Source organism: Acanthopagrus latus, chromosome 2 (assembly GCF_904848185.1).
Source record: "Acanthopagrus latus isolate v.2019 chromosome 2, fAcaLat1.1, whole genome shotgun sequence".
Classification (NCBI taxonomy): domain Eukaryota; kingdom Metazoa; phylum Chordata; class Actinopteri; order Spariformes; family Sparidae; genus Acanthopagrus; species Acanthopagrus latus.
Window position 1 is genome coordinate 17,697,286 of NC_051040.1, and position 20,439 is coordinate 17,717,724.

The following is a 20,439-nucleotide window of genomic DNA, read 5'->3' on the forward strand; positions in this document are numbered from 1 at the left end:
GTGTGTCTGTGTGTGTCGGTGTGTGTGTGTTTGTGTGTATGTGTGCAAGATGGAGGGAAAAAGACAAAGAATGTGTGCATGTGTGCCAAATATGTCAGTCTGATGAGTGTTTATCACCTAAACATGCTTTGACCAGAGTTTGATTTCTCTCTCTCTCTCTCTCTCACACGCACACACACACACACACACACACACACACACACACACACACACACACACACACACACACACACACACACACGCACACACACGCACACACACACACACACACAGGCATGCTGTGACGGGCTTCACTGGAAATTCTTTCAGGATTTTCCTGACGTGCTGACAGTCCATCAGTTAGACAGGCAGACACCTGAATGTCTTGGATAACCTTAGATTATATGTGAAGCTTCACCTTGTCTCTACAAGCTGCGTTTAAAGGCATGTGTTTGAAAAGTAAACAAAGGAAGGGAACAGCAGCGATAGCTGTAAGCTTTAGGCTTTCTGATGATCATGATCTTTTTCTAACCCTTTTCATGTGGTTTTACTGTTGTTGTCGGGCCTCAAACATCACAGAAAGTAGCTCTGAGTAAATGTAGAAGTATGTCTGAGAAATTATAGAAGAGAAGTAACACAGGTAAAGTGTAGTCCACACCGGATAGATGTCTGTGGCGACATGAGTCACATTGGTCATGACAAGAACATGATTCCTTTGGACTACCTGCATCAGTTTTATTGTACTTGATAGCCTCAGTCGTTTACTGTCAAGCTGCTTTTACCACTAACTGTAAAGCTTTGTGTGCTAAACCAACTTCATAAGAAACTCAAAATAGTCCTTAGTCACTCATTATCACCTCTCCTTTTCCCCCATTCAGTGTGATTTCTCATGCGTCTGCCTAGATCAACTGCTGATTGGTTATTTCTGTTGTCCATTCCTGCAGTATGACACTCCTCTGCCTGCATCCAACACCAACTGGGAGGCGGTCACCATGCCCATGTCGGTGAGTCATGCATGCTTAAACACATGTAAAATCCCCAAAATAAGTATACTTTTATAACACCCATTTTCAGGTTCATAATTTCCAGGTCCAGAACTTGGACATATCAATGCACAACCCCAATGCGTTAAAAAAATTAATAAATCATCAGAGCCAGCCACTCCATAATAAACACATCTTACCGTCACTCGTTATCCCTGTCTACCTCTTCATCCTCCTCTTGCTCATTTTGTTCCTCCTCTTGCTCATATTCCTCACTGTCCTGTCTTACTCCCTGGTGTGCTGGCTCAGCTGTGTCGCTAACATTAGTGCTAGCAGTATTAGCGCTTTTGCTAGCTGAAGCTGCACTTGATTTTAAAAACAAATTAGTCAGTTTGCAGCATTTTTCACCATCAGCCAACAGTGCTCTCTTAGATTTCTCTCTTTTTCCGATCCCCCCTTGTGTCGCTTGATTCCTCGATTCATTTTTTTGCTAGTTTAATCTCAGTCAGCTTCCAACTTCCAATCTCCAACTTCCAACAACCACGCAGATTCAGTCCACTCGATTCAGTCTTGAAATTCTCAGAAGGCATTGCTTCATTTTAACATTTGCAAAGAAATTATAAAATAAAAACAGTGCAGGTAGATGTGTTTTATTTCAAAGCATGCAAGTTTTTGAACATCTGAATAAGACATTTCGCTACAAAACAAAGCTGACAGATGTAAAATTTGTGACTGTAGACTGTAGAGGGTAACCATATCTGTGATATAGAGACTCGTATGTAGTACATAAATGCTGATCAGATTACCACACCGTCGAGTGAGACGGAATTAAATTAATTTGACTGTCATTTAGCGTAAGAACATTATTGATGGGGGCCGACAGAAATGATCTTGGGGCCACATAGCTGCGACAATCACAATGCTCTCTGATTGGTCGTACGGCTGACAACGACCCGCGGCCCCTCTGGCATCTGCCCAAATTCCAGATTACCAGTCCGTCACTGGTCATATTAACGCACCAAGGGCGCAGCATATCACCACAGTAACTGCTAACTGGCGCTGCATTTAGCTAGTAAGGAAGCTGTTGTTTCCTATTGGACTGTTACCACTTGAGGTAGTTGCAAGTGTGAAAGAGCTAGCTGGTTAGCATGCTAATTTCAATAGATATCTCTGCAACACAGCGCACAGACATCTTTGACATAATTTCTTAACAGCAGGTTGATCATTTTGGTTCATTTTTGAATGAAAATCTTGTATGCGCATCCTTTAAGCGACACTGGCTGCACTAATGAACGTGACATATGGTCTATTTGCATAGGCGAAACACACACCCACGCACAAAATACACTCATGCATGTATGTATTGTGTTTAATATGCATGAAGCTTGACATGTAAAATGACATGCTTACTTGGACTAATGTTTTCCTAAGAACATCAGTGTAATTTGTGTGTGTCTGTGTACGAGCAGTGGGGTTCAGTGACATACGTGACCATGATAATTAGTGTGCGTCGAACTATGTGGCAGTTTTTCTGCATGGATTAATAATAATAGGGCGTGGGTGTATGTTTTGGCGCGTATATATATCGACGTGTCACTGGCAGTGCAGATGAGATGTGCGCGGTGTACAGTTTGATGGCCTCTTCGCTTTATATTCAAATGAGGCTCTGAACAACTATCCGCTTCCTGGTTTTTCCAATGATTTGTGGTCGTTTCATGTTGAATTCATGAAGGTAAACAGTGTGATTCATCAGGCAGAATGATGAATACCTCAGTGATATGCTGGTTTTCATTTCTAAGTAGAAAAAAAAACAATTTATAGTGAACGTAAATACAAATTTAATCAGAAAAGTAAACTTCTTCCATTAAGCTGTTGCATGAGTCAGAATCACGTTACGCTACTTAAGTCATCACTGTAACATGTACTCATTAAGCCGCCGTATTGAAGCTCCTACAATATGCTGACAAATGTTATGTCTCAGAGGTGCACTTCAGTTTCTCAGTTCCGAGTCTCCCTCCATAAGCTCCTAACATCTTCCCATTACTTACCCTCATCCTTTGACCCGTGTGGAAGTCAGCACTGATTATGGCAGCTAAAGTCACAGGCATAATAGCCCCACATGCTATAAGACTTTGATTGCAATCGCCTCCCAGCTAGATGAATAGCCTGCAGCAGAGAGACTGGGTCACCCAGGAATCGTCTGTGAAATGCTGCTGCTTTCCTCATCCTATTTGAAAACAATATAGCAGATGAAGGTTTCAAAAAGAAGATCTGTTCAATTTTAGATTACCCAAAATGCAGATTTTCAAGTATGTAATAATTACGAGCATTTCTAGGACAGTCAAACTCAATCTGACGCCCAGGTTCGCTTCAAGACCAGAGCTGCAATGATTAGTCAACTTATTGATTGATAATAAAACCTGGTACCTATATTACCCACAAGGCACTTCAGACACTAAGTGACATCACTGGAGGCACTCTCCAGTTGCACCAAATGCAGTGAAACTCCACAAACACACTTTGATATGTAAAATTGGTGCAGTTATGCCTGAAAGTAATTTAGAAAAAAAATGCAGAAAAATGCGGTTTTCAGGCTCTCAAATATGAAGAGTTCCCCCTTTTTCTGTTTTATATCAATGAAATGCATCGCAGATGGCACAAGAAAGCAAAGTACAACTAAAGAAGGGAATGCTGACTGACATCAGGTCAAGACATCTCCTTGAAAATGATTGCATTTCACTAAAAGCTCTGTTTGAAATGTTTAGCAGGGATCTCTGAAAACTGATTGTGTCAGAAGAATCTGAGTCACCATGACTAACAGGCCTTTGGCCTTTATATTCATTGTTCCTCGTGTCTTTGTGGCAGTTTGAAGGTTGTTGATGTCTCTTGACTTCTCTAACTCTTCCAATAAGTCCTTGGATATCCTTTCTAACCACAGCACATGCTGTAATCACAGCGGGAACAATAAAATATGCACCCTGTAAGCCACCAAGAACACTGTGAAGGGTTTCACCAAGTTCAGAAAACTTAAGTTTCCTCAGCTGCAGAGGCGCCTGTCCTATCTGTGACTACTGCTGTTACTCTTTGCAGGACGATGGTGGAGGACAGATGCCAGCAGCAGTCACAGAGGTTCCGTTCTCATTGGAGGACTTGGACCGGACCATAGCCGCCTTTGACACTGTCGAACAGCTTCTCAGATCCCTGAGCCCAGACACCTGGAAACAGGACCTGGACAGCATCTACACTCAGACACACATACATTACAGATCCAGGGCCTATCATCTGGCAAGCAGACATAATAAAGGTAAGATCTCCAATTTTTACAAGCCAGAACTGACAAATGTTCATCATCTCAAACACATGTATTACAATCACACGGTTTTTCAGGATTGCAGAGGGAAAAAAAACAAAAAACATAGATAGTCCTTCAGTTTAGCAGCAGTAAATAATCAGAAAAGCATACATGTCTGTCCCTCCTGTGATCCCTCCTCTGTTACCTTGCTTAGGTTTCTTCCATTTTTTTTAGGGGAAAAGATTTTTTTTAACTATAATGAGAGGCCAGAGTGCTGACAGTGACATGTTGCGTAAATTAAAGTTGATGCGGGAAGTTGAGCGCAGCGATGTTCTCAGCCCGTTTTATTGTGCTGCAGATGGCGATCCACAGCGACTCTGCTGCGTTCACAGTATTTCGTCGCGGACTGGGGCAGTCGTTGGTAGCTAGTGTGATAGAGGGGAGGGGAGAGCGTGCCGCCTTGTGCTGACCAACACAGACCCGCACAGCAGGAGGCCCATTCTCACTTTTTGAGCTATACAGAAAGCTCAGCAGCCACTTTGCTACCTGATATTCAAATATCGTGCAGGTGACAGTCAGTGAAAACACTATTTTTTGCACATTGCAACTGAAACTGTCATTTGGTCTGTTATGATACAAACACTTTAGCTTACGGTCAAAAAGTCATATGTCATATGTGAAATGTTAGTTAGTAAGCTTTACTTTAAAAGTCTAACTGGATGTTGCATATGTGTAATTTCTGACACCACTGCAGCACCATTAACTTCTGAAGCTGATGCTAATGAGTTAGGAAAAGCATCATGGTCCATAGTCCATCACGTCCACCGACCATGCTGCCACATTTGATTAGAGGGGAGAGAAAACGTGTTAGCTGAACGTACAAATGGGGAAAAAATTCAGATGAGAAGAGCATTCGGATAAATTGGGGTGTGAAAATACTTTTTGAACTTGAAAGACCTGTGTATGGAAATCAAAGAAGTCCTATTTTTCTGAACATAAAAGATCATGATGAAAAAGGAAAACAGCTCCTGATGCAACAACACACCGTAGCCTGAATATGTGGTTGCATCATCAAAATGAGCAATTTGCCTCAAGTAGGTCTCAAAGTGAGTCAGTGACAGATTTAAGGTGACACAGGACCAGAAGTTCAGGGCAATTCTTTACTGTGAAGTCAACAACCTCAAGTCACCGAGGCAATACATCTTGTCCTTAAGCGCTGATATGAAATGTTGGCACGCAAGCGATTATTACACACACACGTTACACACGTGTGTTCACACATGTGCATGTGATTGTTTAGTGTATAGAAGCGCTGAAGCTTGCAACAAACCAGAGTGCTTTCGCCCCCATCTCTCTCACCTGTGCTTTGTATCCCTCTCTCTTTTCTACCTGAGGGCTCTCCTGTTCCTTAATAAATATTTGTGCTTGACAGCAAATCTATCTCTATTTATCAGTGCATGTGTGTGCTCGGCCGGCATGAAAAGGCTCCACGTGTTGGGGAAGTTTGTGCATGTTGCAGCACTACAGAGAGGTGCATAGGTGCTGCGGGTCTTTGATATACTGTACCGGCGCAGCGCTCTCTAATTGGAAATTCAACCTGTGCAGCGGAGCAGAAATGTGCCGCAGTCAGCAGCTTAGCTTTGTTTTCATTAAGACATGCGCGCACACACACACACACACACACACACACACACACACACACACACACTCAGAAAGCTTACACCCACCTTTGTTCCCACGAAGGACACGGAGTCTGATCCTGATGTTAATTGGGACACTTTTAAGTCAGAGTCACTCACACATGAATAAAATTAACACAGAAACACACTCGTACAAACGTCCAAACTCAAACTTTGGAGCAGAATCATCTCTGTACATTTCACATGCACAGATGCTACACCTTTATTTTTCACATTGGTGGCTGTGTGAGTGACACAGTCATTCTCGCAGTGTTGCTTGCTCTCAGTCTTTCCGTCTTTGTCTCCCCCGCACTCCCTGACAAGGTTCCACAACACTGCTTTTTTCTGAGATTACACTTTCCCCCTTGAAAAGACACAAACTCAGCCCTGCAAGCCAGCGCGCACACGACCTGTGTCTGTATCTTTACTAGCTGCATAAACATGCAGTTTACTCTCGCAAGTAAGCATACGTACCTGTTGTCCCCGGCGTTTAGTGTTAAAAGGCATCATAGAAGGTTTCAGCTCCTTCACATCAAGTCTAGCATCACCACGGGAGAAAACAAACATTAAGAATGTCAGAGGTACGCGTCGTGACTCTTGTCATCCTCACATTCATTTTATCATCTGTGAGACCTTCACTTTGTGAAAATCTGTCATTTTGCTCCTCGGTTAAATCATGAAAAGAGAAATGATGGGTTCTCTGTCACCTGTACCTCTCACAACAAAAGGAGATGCAGGAAAAAAAAAAGGGGGTTTCTGTGATTCGGCTGTGAGCTGTGTCAGAATGCTGGGTCTGTACTCGAGGATGAGATGAATCCGTAATGCTGAACACCCCCTCCGTGTTTCACCTTCGCCCAGCAAGTTAGTTATGGTAGTTTGCTGACCTGCAAAGATACATGAATAAATAAATGGTGTGTTTTCTCATGTAGATAGGGCTAACACATCATTAATAAACTGCTGCATATCCAGTATCATTCTGATGGCTTAGCAAGAGATTAATATGCTTTATCCTGAAGGACGACATGGATTGCAGTCATCATCAGTGTTTTGTATTCATACAACATAAAGCCTAAGAGCTTGTTATTGATACGCTATTATGAGCAGCATGTCGAAGTATCCTCGAGCAAGATACTGAACCCCAAATTTGGGGTTGGCACCTTGCATGGCGGCCTCTGCCATCAGTAAGGGCCCTGCGATGAGCTGGCAACTTGTTCAGGGTGTATCCTGCCTTCGCCCCCTTTAAAAAAGGGGATAAAGCGGTAACATCCCTGCGACCCTCATGGATTAAAGTGGAGAGATAATGAGTTGAGATGAGATGAGAGACATGTAATATGTTCCATAAAATAATTTCACTGAAAAAGACTGAAAAGTTAACTTAAAGTATGTTTAAGTTAAGGTTCAATGTCAGTACCAGGGTTTCAAAAACAAAACTAGGTTTGAGTCCTTTAAGAAAGGACAGAATATCAAGAGTACTGACATCAGCACGCTAATCGGCTGGCACTAGCCCATCCTGTCTCTCTAAGCTTGTGTAGTCTCATAAATAAACAGAAACTTACAAATGTCAAAGAAGGCAAAATGCTAATGTTAAACCTGTTTTCCTTATTTAACAGATAATAAAACAGTGGACTTTCTAAATACAAGTCTCTATTGCCTTGATAACTCTTTGTAAAACAATGTAATTTAGCTATCTAGGCAGTGGCAGCTAATAGCCACAGTCAGTGATAGCTTCAGCAAAGAGTATAATGAGCATCACCGAGCGGTTACTTTGGTGATGTGCTGCCCCCTATTTGTTCGAAACACCTTCAACAGATGGTCAAATGTTAATATCCCACCTTTGATACACAGGGTTTCTTTCATTGATGGTGTCGTGGGTGTTTCTATGTAAAGGCAAACAGATGGGATGCATGAAGAGTACAGTAGGTGGTGCAGAGTAGAACATATCAGTATCCCCCTGAAGCTATGATGATCGGATTATAGCAGTACTACAACTATTGCTTTTAAATAGCACCGATAGTGGTTTGCCTGATTCAGTCAATAGCCTGCTTTTAGAAGCCCATAGGACTTTAAACCACAATATACAGTACAATCATTTGTTATCAGAAATCAATTGAGTAGTTAATTAAGTCAATCATTAGCAAATGATATAATTTAAGTTTTCACTATTGTATAAAAAATACCATTATTGATTCAAAGTAGCACATGAGTGCTAACTTGTTTTCACCCAAATGTTCCGTCTCCATCCGAAGTAACAGGCCAACAAATTCTGTTTTTCTTTCTATATTTGAAATGTGACACAGGCACACTGGCTGACACTGCTGTCCTCATTTAGCCTGAGAATCCACAAATGCAGACATAATCCCCATTCTCATTTAGCCTACTGTACAATAGCGGATGTGCTCACAGCAACTCTCTAAGACGGCACGCGGGTCGGGATTTTAGCGGAGCAGGCAATCACGTAAGACTCCTCGAACAGCAGGCGTATGCAAATACACATACAGTACAGTCGCTTTCATTTGCTGCATTTCTTTTTTTTTTTACATCCCTCTTGTATCTAATCTTATTAGGAAAACACTGCCTGTAAATGTGTGCTGTTTTACCTCTTCGATAAGGAGACAATCAGCGCCGTCAAGATGAATACTGCAGCTTCCACCTTCATCTCTCATGCTTTCTTTGTATTGCCAAAGCAATAATCCCATCCCCTGCTCTTCTCTCTGTCTCTTCATTGTTGTTCATCAGGCTTCCCACATGCTTTATGTCACGAGTGGAAACCCCCAGTGCAAAGATTTCTTTTTGTGAACAATTGCTTATTGATTATCAATGCCATTAGGGCTTCCCTTGACCCCACTGCACTTCCCTTTGATTTCTCTCACTCACACACAATATTGCACATCAAGCAAATTTAGTCATTGTGATACGAACGTGGGGGACGTGATTTTAAGGTACTTCCTCATGCAGGACTGATTTTCATTGTTGCATTGTCGAAGCAAGGCTCAAAGACAAGCCAATGGAAGCCAATCTCAGCAAGTGTCACTGTTGTAGTTCACTGCAAGTATTGATCTTGACAAGTCATTTATTCTTGTACTGGGTCGTAAAAGACCATTGTGCTTCAGTGAAGAGAAAAAGCTAGCGATGAGCCAAGATATGTCATTCATCTTCACCGCAAATGGACTTGTTTCAAGAATATTTTACTTTCGAAAGGGTTACCCCATTTCAACCAGGCTTTGCTCTGTAATTGGCTCTTTGATCTTTGTTAGGTCTGCTTACTGGGAAAGCAACCATCCCGACATGGTACTGGTACCGGCCCCCAGAGAAAAACCCTGCTTCTATTTTCTTCTTTCAGTTTACACATGGTGGAAGATCACCACACCACTTGTGGTCTTTCATGTTGTATGGGAGCAAAGGTAGTCAGGACTGGATGAAGATCAGAACAACGATATTCCAAAGAAAGCCCATCGGTGACCACTTTAACCCTACTTGGGTTAACAGTGATAAGATTCGAATACTTGGGCAGCCACTGAGCCAGTCCACCGTTAGTAGGACTCACTCAGAACAGTTTAGTGAATTTTTTGGCCTCTCTACGTTGCACAGTAGACAGTTTCACTCTACCATGAAGGTGAACGCATCAGCTATTTCTTCTTGTCGCGTTGCTTTTGCTGAAGCGATTGATCAGTCAACCTCTGCCAAAGTGGTTTCTGCAGGTAGTGAAGTGCCTGAATTGAGTCCAGTGAGTGCCTCCCATGATCCTCAAGGCTGTCCTCCTCTATTAAGGGAGTGTCACTATAGCAAGATCAAAGACTCCATGGTGATGGATCAAATCCCGACGATTTCTAAAATATCCAAACTAATCCAGTTTACCGTGGCACTCGCCTGCGTTGATACTGTGTATTCACATCAATTTAGCTGGTTTGAATTAGGCCTTGCCTTCCCATTCCCTGTGCAGGGGGGTCCTAGAGGGCTCCTCCAGGGGCAAGTCTCCAGAGCCTGTTTACAGAATGAAAATGCCTCTGTTACCTTCATGCTGTAAACATACAGAACAGCCACAATGTGATCAACAAGTGATGTGAGTAGTTACAGGCAGCTATTTTGGGGGAATAAACAAGGGTACAACATTACAAGGCTCCACTTCAAGGCCAAGGCTTCATTTTGTTCCCTTGGAACACAGATTAGATTTTTTTAAAGTATTCTCAGAACAAAAAAAGGTTTTAAAACTACAGTGTATTCTTTGTAAATGTACACGGTCACGAGAGAGTGCGTGTCTACGGCAGCATTACATTGTTATTGTCTCTTTGGTTGGTTGGGCTGGCCCCAACCTAAAGCATCAGTATCTGACAAGCTGGGAATGAGATTTAACAATCAGCTATCTTAGAAATTGGACATTTCAGTAAAAGCAGTGGTTCAATGACCTGGTGTAATTGCTACTCATGATATGGACAGCAGGGTGATGATTATCCTGCTGATGACCTCAGTGGAGAGAGCAGTCAATCTGCTGCTGATTGTTGCTCTCCTTCCTTCTCTCTGCTCTTTCATATTCTTCTTTTGTTCTTATTTACTATTTTGTGTCTCATCTATCCGCCAAACCAGCTGTTGTCATTCTGGATAGCCTGCGGAATATGAAGAAGATAACATGTTAACACTGTTTTCCACATTCGTAGTCTCCTTCACTGCATTCATCCCTCTAGCTTACAACTTAATCCGAGAAAATCCATACGCATGCTGGAGACGGTGCATTCCATTACATATGTACTTTTGCCATGCAAACATTCGAGTTAATGCACACCTGCTACAGTTTGGCCTCAGTTTCCGATGCCAAAGTGAAACATACAGGGAAAAAAAGGCCAATATTGATCAAGCTGGATCTGGCACTCCTAGTTTTCCCTTTTTGGTTGCGTGCTTTTGTCCCTTATTTCCCGTCAGCTTGTCCCAAAGTCCCTTTAATTCTCCTGAAATGCGTTTTGATCCATTGTAACAGGCCAATGAACAAAGCTCCTGTGTGCACAAACAAGATCATTTTCTCCAAAGTGATGACATGAAGAAAGACCGCAATCAATACATTCAATCTACAATCAATTAATGGGCCCCTGCTTCCTCTACTGCTGTGTGCTCGCTCTTTCTGCATCTTAATGTCTCTCTTTCCTCCACTCATCTCTCCGTCTGTTCCTCTACAGTCAATTGTTGTTGTAATTGTACTCATATCTAATAGGCCTTCCCCATCTTCCAACCATTTTCATTTGATCAATACTGAGCATATTTTTTGTGTGAATTACAGCCACTTTGCCCTATTTGCCTCCCTCCCCGTGCTTCAGTCCCCGTCCACAGCCACACATTAATAGTCATATGAAGCAAGAGACGAGCAAATATAAATCAAAATGGCGTTTTGTCTCACTCACCCTCCCTTTTTACATCAAATAAAAACATTTGTTTTCTATTGATTGTTTCATGCCATATAACACAATAGTGGCTTTGTCAATAACTAGTTGATGAGGAACTGATGTCTTTCTGTGTCTTGAAACAAATAAAGTCAAGTTGCCATGACAACAAATGCAAATGAGAAAAGAAAAGGCCAAAAAGAACAAAAAACCTATTTTCCCTTTTCCTCTCTCCGCACAGTGGATCTGAACCGTCTGTATGACGACGTCAAGCGGTACAGCTGCACGCCTCGCAACTACTCTGTGAACCTGCGCGAGGAGCTGAGGGCCACCAACGCCGTCTTCTTCCCTCGATGTCTGCTGGTCAAACGCTGTGGAGGAAACTGTGGCTGTGGAACAGATAACTGGAACAACGGCTGCACCTGTCAGGCCTCCAAGACCACAGCCAAACTACACGAGGTAGGTCTTCCAACATGGAGACACAGTGGTGGACCAGTCCTTTTCTTTCTTTTTTTTTTTTTTTACTCTTGGTTACTGTGAATATGGTTACTTTAACCCAGAGTATGATCTTTTCCTCAACCTAACCAAATTGTTTGTGTACCTAAACATAACCAAACTGCAATAAACTAAAATCGGCAAGCTTTATTTTGAAAGTCTAATAGGACATTGCATAATGCCACATTGTAGCTAACTTGACCACAGCTCCTTCCATATGCAAAACTGACACTAGAGGGCTACGTAGTATGAAGCTTAACCCCACTGACCCTGTTGGCGTATTTGACAAGTAGTAGAGTGAGAATGTGTTGGCGACTAATCAAGCATGCTGGACTGGCTTTACATGGGTCATGGTGAAGTTGTCTCAATTAATCTGTGTATTATGTGTATAATGAAGTTCCCACAGCGCCTACAGGTCACAAGTGCCAACAACTGCAGGGCTCAGTGTTCGATGACTGTCTATTACTATATAACTATTGGCAATGAACCATCCTGGATTTGTTGAATATACTTGAAGCATTGGCATCGCGCTTTAGGGTGACCGATTCACGATGAATATTGTTGTTTTTTTTTCCCCTTTGCGTCCTTCATCCCGAGAGTGAAAAAATGAATCCAGATATTTCCTATAGACTGATCTGACTACAGAAGAATCTCCATTACAGTGTTAGTGTTTACCAAATTCTGTTTTAAACTTAAACTGATTTGATTTCCTTGCCCATGAGAATGATAATCGATTTAGTGCTCTGAAGAATGCAGAAAAAAGGGATATGCATTATACATCCCTGCATACGGCGGCATGCTGTGGCTTTCCCATTAATGCCACAGCGTTCCATTTAGACGCGAGCCCTGGTGGCGGTCTTACAGAAAAGTGATGGGGGTGCTTATTCAAACATGTAAAAATTTCCAGTGCATTGAAGGCAGCTACCTGCGAGGGGCTAAAAAGATGGTGAGCGAGCGAGGAGGAGAGAGATGTGGTGTGCAGAGGCAGGACCTGCATCCACAATGAAGCAGCAATGCACCAGTAGCCTCACACTTTCTCCCTGCCGCTCTCCCCCGTTCGTTTTCTGTGTCGATGCCGTCCTTCTCTTTCCAATCTTTCCATATCTCTCCCAGTGCATTGTTAGCATTCTATCACTCACTCTCTCTCTCTCTCTGTGGGCTTCCATCATCCTTTCATTCTTCCCAATTCCCATTTTCAATTTATCCCTTTGCAATGAACCATTCTTCTTCTTAAGCCTGTCATTCATTCTTTTCTCTCTCTTCCCTCCATCTCTTTGTGTCTTTGTTCTCGTATAGCTTCATTATTGAAACTTGGTCCGCAGGGCTTTCTCTCTCTCTCTCTCTCTCTCTCTCTCTCTCTCTCTCTCTCTCTCTCTCTGTTAAAAATCATACAATGAAAATTTAGACAAAAGTGGGATTTGGATTGTAATTGCACTTGTGTGTGTGTGTGTAATGTGTACAACAGCATGATAAAGGTGTGTTTGTGTGTACTGTACAAACATAAAGCTGTCGCGTTCTCATGAGTGTATGTGTGTTTTTATGTGTGTGTGTGTGTGTGTGTGTGTGTGTGTGTGTGTGTGTGTGTTTCCATCTCATCTCCTTGTAGGCAGTCTAAGACCTGTAACTGACTGAACTTCTAAAGACTCACACTATTGTTTCAGTGCTGGGAAGTCCTGACATCAATCACGGGCAGGTTCGCTTTCACTAAGCCCCGGAGCACAAATTCACTGCATCAACAGTGGAACAGTCTGTACTTCCACTCTGTTTTCACATTAGAGGTGGCACGTTGCGAACTATGTGGCCATCTGCAACAGTGTCGACTACAGTTCAACTAAATCTAACTATAACTTCATTCCATGGTGTAAACAGAGTATTGTAACCTGTTCCTCTACATTTGTAAACAATGAAACTTTAATTCATTTCAGAGTCATAATTTACAGTTACTACTCGAATAGGTTTTGCATGAATTAATGCTCAAAAAACACGTCAGTTTCCCCATACTGTCCAGTGCGGCAGTAATGTATCCCCCCTCAATGCTATGTTTTTGCTCCTGTCTCTTTAAGCCCCCCCTCCTGAATAAAACCAGTCTCTTCTGATTGGTCAGCTCGCACATGCCTGATTCGGCAACATTAACAATAACAGAGCAGCTGTGCTAAATCAATTCTCATGTGCCGAACTAGCAGCTAGGCATGAATTGTGCAAATGTGTGATATGATGCTATAGTGTGATGTCACAGAGTTAAAGTTGAGACTACTGGCGAGGCGTTTCAGGAGCAGTGTTTTCTGTGGGAGAGAGGAGCACATTCATTCACAAGAACATCTATAACACACTGAGGGAGTGGAAAACAAACAAAAAAGCACCACAGGTCTCCTTTAAAACAACCATGATGCAAAGTCTCTGAGACAAAGAGCAAACCCTATATATCAGTTCTATCAATTTCTGTGATGTGTGTGTGTGGCGTATTTTTTTCTTTAAGTGCCTGATTTTTGGTATGTTTTCTCTTTGTATTGAATAAAACAGGAATTCCCACTTGGTCCGTTATGATTAACACAAGGAAAGGGTGGGCACGTATTTGTTTCCTCACAGCCCCTAGAGCTTCATAGAGCACCACAGCGCTCATAGAAACCCTGCCTTTTCTTCATAACCTCTAATTTGACGTCCTTGACTGGCTTCAATGTCAAGTTTTTTGTGATACGTGTTACTCTCAGAGAGCAGTGTTTTTCTCTGCTCTCTGTCGAACTCCTGCGGTGATTTGTCACGAACGATGCTCTTTAAAACAGGGTTCAGCCACTCATTATTTTCTCTGCATGTCTCTCCCCCTTTCATATTCAGCTGGATTTATTGGCATCAGCAACAATGACTTTGGCAAAGTATTTTTTAACACCTACCAGCAATTCAAGTAATGGTGAATCTCTCACCCATCTCCTCATTATTTCTGTGTTATTCTCTGACTCCTGTAGGTGCTGAAGTACGCCCCAGAGGTCACTCTGTATCAGCGCCATCGGCGGCAGCGGGTGCGCTGGAACATAGATGAGATCCACCTCACGCACCATGAAACGTGCGAGTGTGCTTGTCCCTCCCAGCCCCCTCGCTGAGACACTGAGACTAGCGACGTGCACCTGGAACTGTTGGACAAGTTCTTTTTATCTATTTTGCAACAGACTTCATATAATATAAGCAACGCAGACACACATGCAGCAGAGAAGAGGGCGACAATTTGACTGACAAACTGCAGCTTGCATCCTACTCATTGACCACTTGCCTTCCAAACTCCAGCCGAACATGTTCGTTATCTTTTTTCTTGCGACTTGGAGACTTAATCCCGCCTGTTTAGACCGCATCAGTTTTGCACCACAGAAAGTGCTTAAGGAGATGATTTTATTTTGGGTTACTAGAGTAGGTTTACAAGTTTTAATGCTCAGAAAACACCTCAGTTTTCTCTGTCTGAAACGCTCTGTTTTGGCTCCTTTCTCCTTAAAGTCCACCTCCTGAATACTCTGCTCTGATTGGTCAGCTCACGCACGCCTGACCCAGCACCACTTACAACAACAGAGCCGCTGTGCTGAATCAATTCTTACATGGCAAACTAGCCTCTAGGCATAAATAGTATCACAAAGTCACAGAATTAAAGACGGGACTACTGACGAGGCGTTTCAGGAGCAGTGTTTTCGGTGGGAGAGAAGAGCCTCTGACAGTGCAAACTTGGATGTTTTAAACTTTCAAGATCTTTTACATGCACAAGAACATGTATAACACACTAAATGACAGGAGAAAAAAAAAGCGTCTAACAGGTCGCCAGAGGAATTCACTTCAATTCAATCAAAGTTTCATTCTCCAAGAAACAAACATTTGGCGTGCAAACATGCCATATTATGAAGAAAAAACACCCAAATTCAATTAAACTTACATGCAGCCTATATTTTGATTAAAGCAGCTCAATAATTGGCAGCTTGATTGAATTGAAACTGACTCCAAGTACTGTGCAAACTGTTTTTTACTCCTCATTTCATGTGCATGTATTTGCATTTCTTCCCGTTATAATAAGACTGTTTCTAGAAACTTCAGGCACTTCTTCCGCCAGGAGCATGCTGAGATGAGTGAGCGTGAGACAGACGGAGGGAGGGAGAGGTGTCGGAGGAAGTGTAAACCAAAATAACACTTTATCTTGATGTGAAATTAGGCTAACCACAACCCTCCAGAACTGAACACACACATACACACACACGTTCAACTCCAAGCTCCCGCACCTACCTAAAGATAAACACTGCAGTTATTTATACTGAATTCTTTCACTGCTCTATTTTTCAGTGCAGCCCTCTTTTGTTTTGCACAGATTCCTGTCTGCGCGTATCCGCGCTTCCCTTTGTCTGTCCTTCCATCCATACGCTTCACACACACACACACACACACACACACACACACACACACACACACAAACACACACACACGCACACACGCTTTTTCTCCCTCCATCACTCAATTTCCAACACATCAAAAGGCATGTCATATGAGGCCGAAGCGCTCTAACCAGGTTTCCGAGCGTTCCAGGCATTCCTACTGCCAACAGGAATCCTGCTAAAGCGGATAAAACCTCGATCCTTAGACCCGGGGCACACGAGAGGAAAGAAAGACAGACACTCAGGAAGGGACTTTCTGGGGGGAGGGGGGGTGGGAGTCGACTGACAGAAAAAGGGACAATCAAGCGAGCCGTCTATTTGTAGATTACCAGCGCTCCTGGATGAGAGCCACTTTTCGAGATACAGCGCATGAAAGATTGCAGCTACTTCAGCGGGTTCAATCAGCACGTTCATGCATTCCTCTCGCCTGATTTTGTGTGTTTTTATTATTCTTTTTTTTTGCTCTTTTCACTCATGAGGATGCTCACATGTATCACAGTCTGACCCACTGCAACAGCAACCACAATAGAAGAGAAACTAAGTCAGAGAAATGTTTCCTTTTCTCTGCCGGTCTTGCCTGTACCAGCTCAGGAAGGGGTCCTTTTGTTTTAAGGGGTGGAGGGTTACCAACAGTCTGCGAGAGCTGGCAGCAGAGCATTGTGAACGGTTCGGTTCATGTCGGCTGCGTAGGTAGCAGGAGTATCAAAGCCGCTGAGTGAGAATTCAAACTAACTGCTTATCATTTCCATACATATGACCCTGCTGTGAGAAATAGAAAGACGCCATCATCCGTCATCCCTCCATCGCCGCATCCCACAAGTCCCACCATCGCCATCGCATGCCGAGACCCACTTCACAAGGCCGGAGCTACGGCGAGAAAATGGGATTTTGCACGCTACTTTTTGTTCTAAAAAGAGACAAAAAAGGAATAACCGGACAGTGAGACGATTCCTCAGTCACAGTGAAACCCGATCAGCTGTGTGCCGTTGACGCTTTCACATGCATTTGTGTGTGCTCTGAGTGAAGGGTGGTATTTGGCAGGCAATGGGGAACCTATCTCTCTTAAACGTTCCAGAGATGCGTTGGGTTGTGTGATCGTGACATTCCAAGTAATTTATCCCGGCCACCCTCCACACGCACACGCACACACACACGCTGCTGTCTCTGGTTGTAGCAACCTCACTTTGCTACAAAGCTTCTGTCGTCTCCTGTTTTGCAAAGTTTTTTTTTTTTTTTTTTTTTTTTTTTAATTCCCACATGATGCATTTTTTGAGACACAAAGATAAACACAAAGCTCATGTGAAGCTGAAGATTTGTTCAAATTTCTCAGAGGATGGTTAGCAGGTAAATGACTCCGTTAAATCCTCAGCAGCTAACGAGCCAGATGGTGTGTTTAGGGAGCGTGTCATTCTTCAAGATGCTTCGCTGCAAATTTCTTTTTGTTACTGTACCAACGACTATGTTAGAGCTTTTCAGACATCGGCTGCCAGCAAGAGACGTATTGTAAATGTATGTGAGGCGTGTTTGTGTGTGTGCGTGTGCGCGTGTGTGTGCACATCCTGTGTCTGCCAGCTTTCTGCCATTATCAGCACATTCCATTGTTGAGTGCCTCAAAGTGACATTCCTCTGTTTTGCTCATAAACGGTTTGTGTTCACCTCCACTTCTTTACAAAGGAACCTACATGTATTTCACGGTCACACATTCAAACCTGCTCGTGCAATTGTTTGGATTTTTCTTACACATTAGAACTTGCCTTCAGTAAGATTTGGTCCAGAGTTTAAGCTGCCCTTTCGCGGGATTGTCAGGACTGCTCCGTCATGTTTTCAAGCTGCGATGAAAGACGCCGCTGTTAGTTTTAGCAATAAAAAAGTCAACCTGCTTTGCTGTTTTCTGAAAAATATTCGTGACAAAAACTGTATGCTTTACGTAAATAATTTATTGTGTTTCATTGTATTGTTTTATTCCAAACTTCAACTGGTTGTCTCGATAAATAAAGTGTTTCTAGCACTCCTGCCTCCGGTGTTTGATATTTCTCCCACCAAAAAGGGCTTTTCATCAAATATCTGACGGCGCAGTGTTTTTATGTGATGATGTATGGAACAGTTGCTTGTTTGATCAGCTGTAGAGTATAATAGGAAGTGCGTTGTATTTCAGTGGATACCTCACACTTGGGAAAAAGAGGTGTAAGGAGAGACCGGGAGAGAAGAAAACTATGAACACAAGCACACAAAGCTTGTAGAGCAAGAAGAGAAAAAGAAAGAGTTTGCTTTGGTAAACCGTTGAACTAACAGGGACGAGAAGTAAGGAGAAGAGGACGTTCAGTGGTTTGTTTCCAAACTGACCGACAATACAAGTTGAGTGATTATTGTTGCTCACCTTTTAATATGTAACAACAGTTCTAATGGCCTTTCCGGTGCAGTAGACAGACGTTTCAACCTGTCATGTGATGTGACAGTTGTGACAGCTGATCTCAGTGACAAAGAGCGGCTTGTGAGCCTCGTTGGCGCAGCAGGCAGCGCGTCAGTCTCATAATCTGAAGGTCGTGAGTTCAATCCTCACACGGGGCAGGTTCTTTTGAAGGCACATGACAACAAAACATGATGCTGCAGTAGGTTGAAATGGGCATGATAGATTTGTATAAAAATGACAAACTTACAACTGATTGCAAGTATCTGACAGCAGCTTCATATCGCCAATTTTGTGTGAAATTGAATCTCATCCCAGCAATCTAGAAAGGTGAATACACAAAGTACAAAAACAGGAAAAAAGTAATGTACCAGTCATGTGCTGTAAGAATCAAAAATGAGTCCTTCAATACATGAACCTGTATTTGGAAACTTTACAAAGACACCCCCTCTCATTTACTGTTGTTACACTTCAAATTGTAATTTAACTTATTTTTCTCTCATATCAACAATCAACAATCAAGTCAAGAATGTAAAAAGCGCTGTTGTCAATTGTTATTTGTGAAACCAACAATGAACAGTCAAGTTACTACATCAACTCACTACAACACTGTGTTACAACTTCTTTGTTGGAATACATTTGTAGTCTTGTGTTTCCTACAACTTGCACTGGCCCTCTCTTGTCGACAGTCAACCCTAAATCCAATAGGGCCAGCAAGTTTTAAAAATGTAAAAAGTAATAAAGTCAACGTGTAAAGAGTGCTTTGTTAATTGTTGTGGGAAAAGATGAACAGTCAGCAAATCTCCAGCTGCAAAGTTGACAAATTAGGTTGATCATGAACTTAAACTTTTCAGGCCTCGTTGGCGCAGTAGGCAGCGCGTCAGTCTCATAATCTGAAGGTCGTGAGTTCAATCCTCACACGGGGCAGTTGTTTTAGAGGCAGATGACAAAAGAATACAATGTGGGAGACATGTGGTAAATAGGTTGAATGGAGCCTGTCTGTAGAATTCCATAAAAATGATAAACGCACAATTAACTTCCAAGAATCTAAAAGAAGCTTCATACGAACCACTTTCCGTACACTGGAAACACATTCACCACGTCAAACTGCCCACATCACTGTATTGCAACTTCATGTTGGAATAACATTCGTAGTCTTGTGTTCCCTCAACTTGCTCTGATCTTCCTTTGTTAACTGTAAAGTCTGAAGCCAATAACAACCCCAAGTTTTAAAAATGCTGAAAGTAATCAAGTAGACGTGTTCAGATTGTTTTGTCAACTTTTGAGCGAAGAGGTCAACAAGTGATCTAACTGCCTAGCTGGTACAACACACAGACATTTGAAAAAAAAAAAAAACATGTGACTTCACAATTGCAATCATCGCAACTAATCAAGCTGACCTGTTAAGATTGTTTCATCAATTGTTGTGTCAAAAGAACAACAATAAACTGTCAAGGTAAATGGAGTGGCTCACCACTGAACATGTGACATGTGACCTTGCAGACATGTGAAAAAAACTGTGATGGGACGATTGTAATTGTGACAACCGATGTCAGTCGCTCTATTGCTTTTTCACGCCTCGTTGGCGCAGCAGGCAGCGCGTCAGTCTCATAATCTGAAGGTCGTGAGTTCAATCCTCACACGGGGCAGATGTTTTTAAAAACTGATGACAATAAGGGAGACAGATGGTGCGTAGGCTGAATCTAGCCTTTTGTTAGATTTACATGAAATTGACAAATACACAACTGATTGTGAGGGTGGCTCTAGCTCAGCAGGTAGAGCAGGCTCAAATCCCAGCTTTTTGGGCTGAGCTGAGCTGCATGTTGAAGTGTCCTTGAGCA

At 42.6% G+C, this 20,439-nt stretch overlaps 1 protein-coding gene and 3 non-coding genes across 4 annotated transcripts in view; all 4 read left to right on the plus strand.

Annotated features, from left to right (window-relative positions):
• Positions 1-18,199, plus strand: part of pdgfd (platelet derived growth factor d) — a 61,638-nt gene extending 43,439 nt beyond the window's left edge. The window contains exons 4-7 of the mRNA XM_037087288.1: positions 924-983; positions 4,053-4,266; positions 11,541-11,758; positions 14,755-18,199. Coding sequence (XP_036943183.1) covers positions 924-983; positions 4,053-4,266; positions 11,541-11,758; positions 14,755-14,889 — 627 coding nt within the window. The 3' untranslated portion in view covers positions 14,890-18,199. The remainder of the gene's footprint in view (positions 1-923; positions 984-4,052; positions 4,267-11,540; positions 11,759-14,754) is intronic.
• Positions 18,200-18,686: 487 nt separating this feature from the next.
• Positions 18,687-18,759, plus strand: trnam-cau. The gene has a single exon. It is a non-coding gene; the product is annotated as a tRNA-Met (tRNA).
• A 693-nt stretch (positions 18,760-19,452) lies between these two features.
• On the plus strand, positions 19,453-19,525 carry trnam-cau. Its single transcript has one exon. It is a non-coding gene; the product is annotated as a tRNA-Met (tRNA).
• A 649-nt stretch (positions 19,526-20,174) lies between these two features.
• trnam-cau lies at positions 20,175-20,247 on the plus strand. Its single transcript has one exon. It is a non-coding gene; the product is annotated as a tRNA-Met (tRNA).
• Positions 20,248-20,439: the final 192 nt, after the last annotated feature.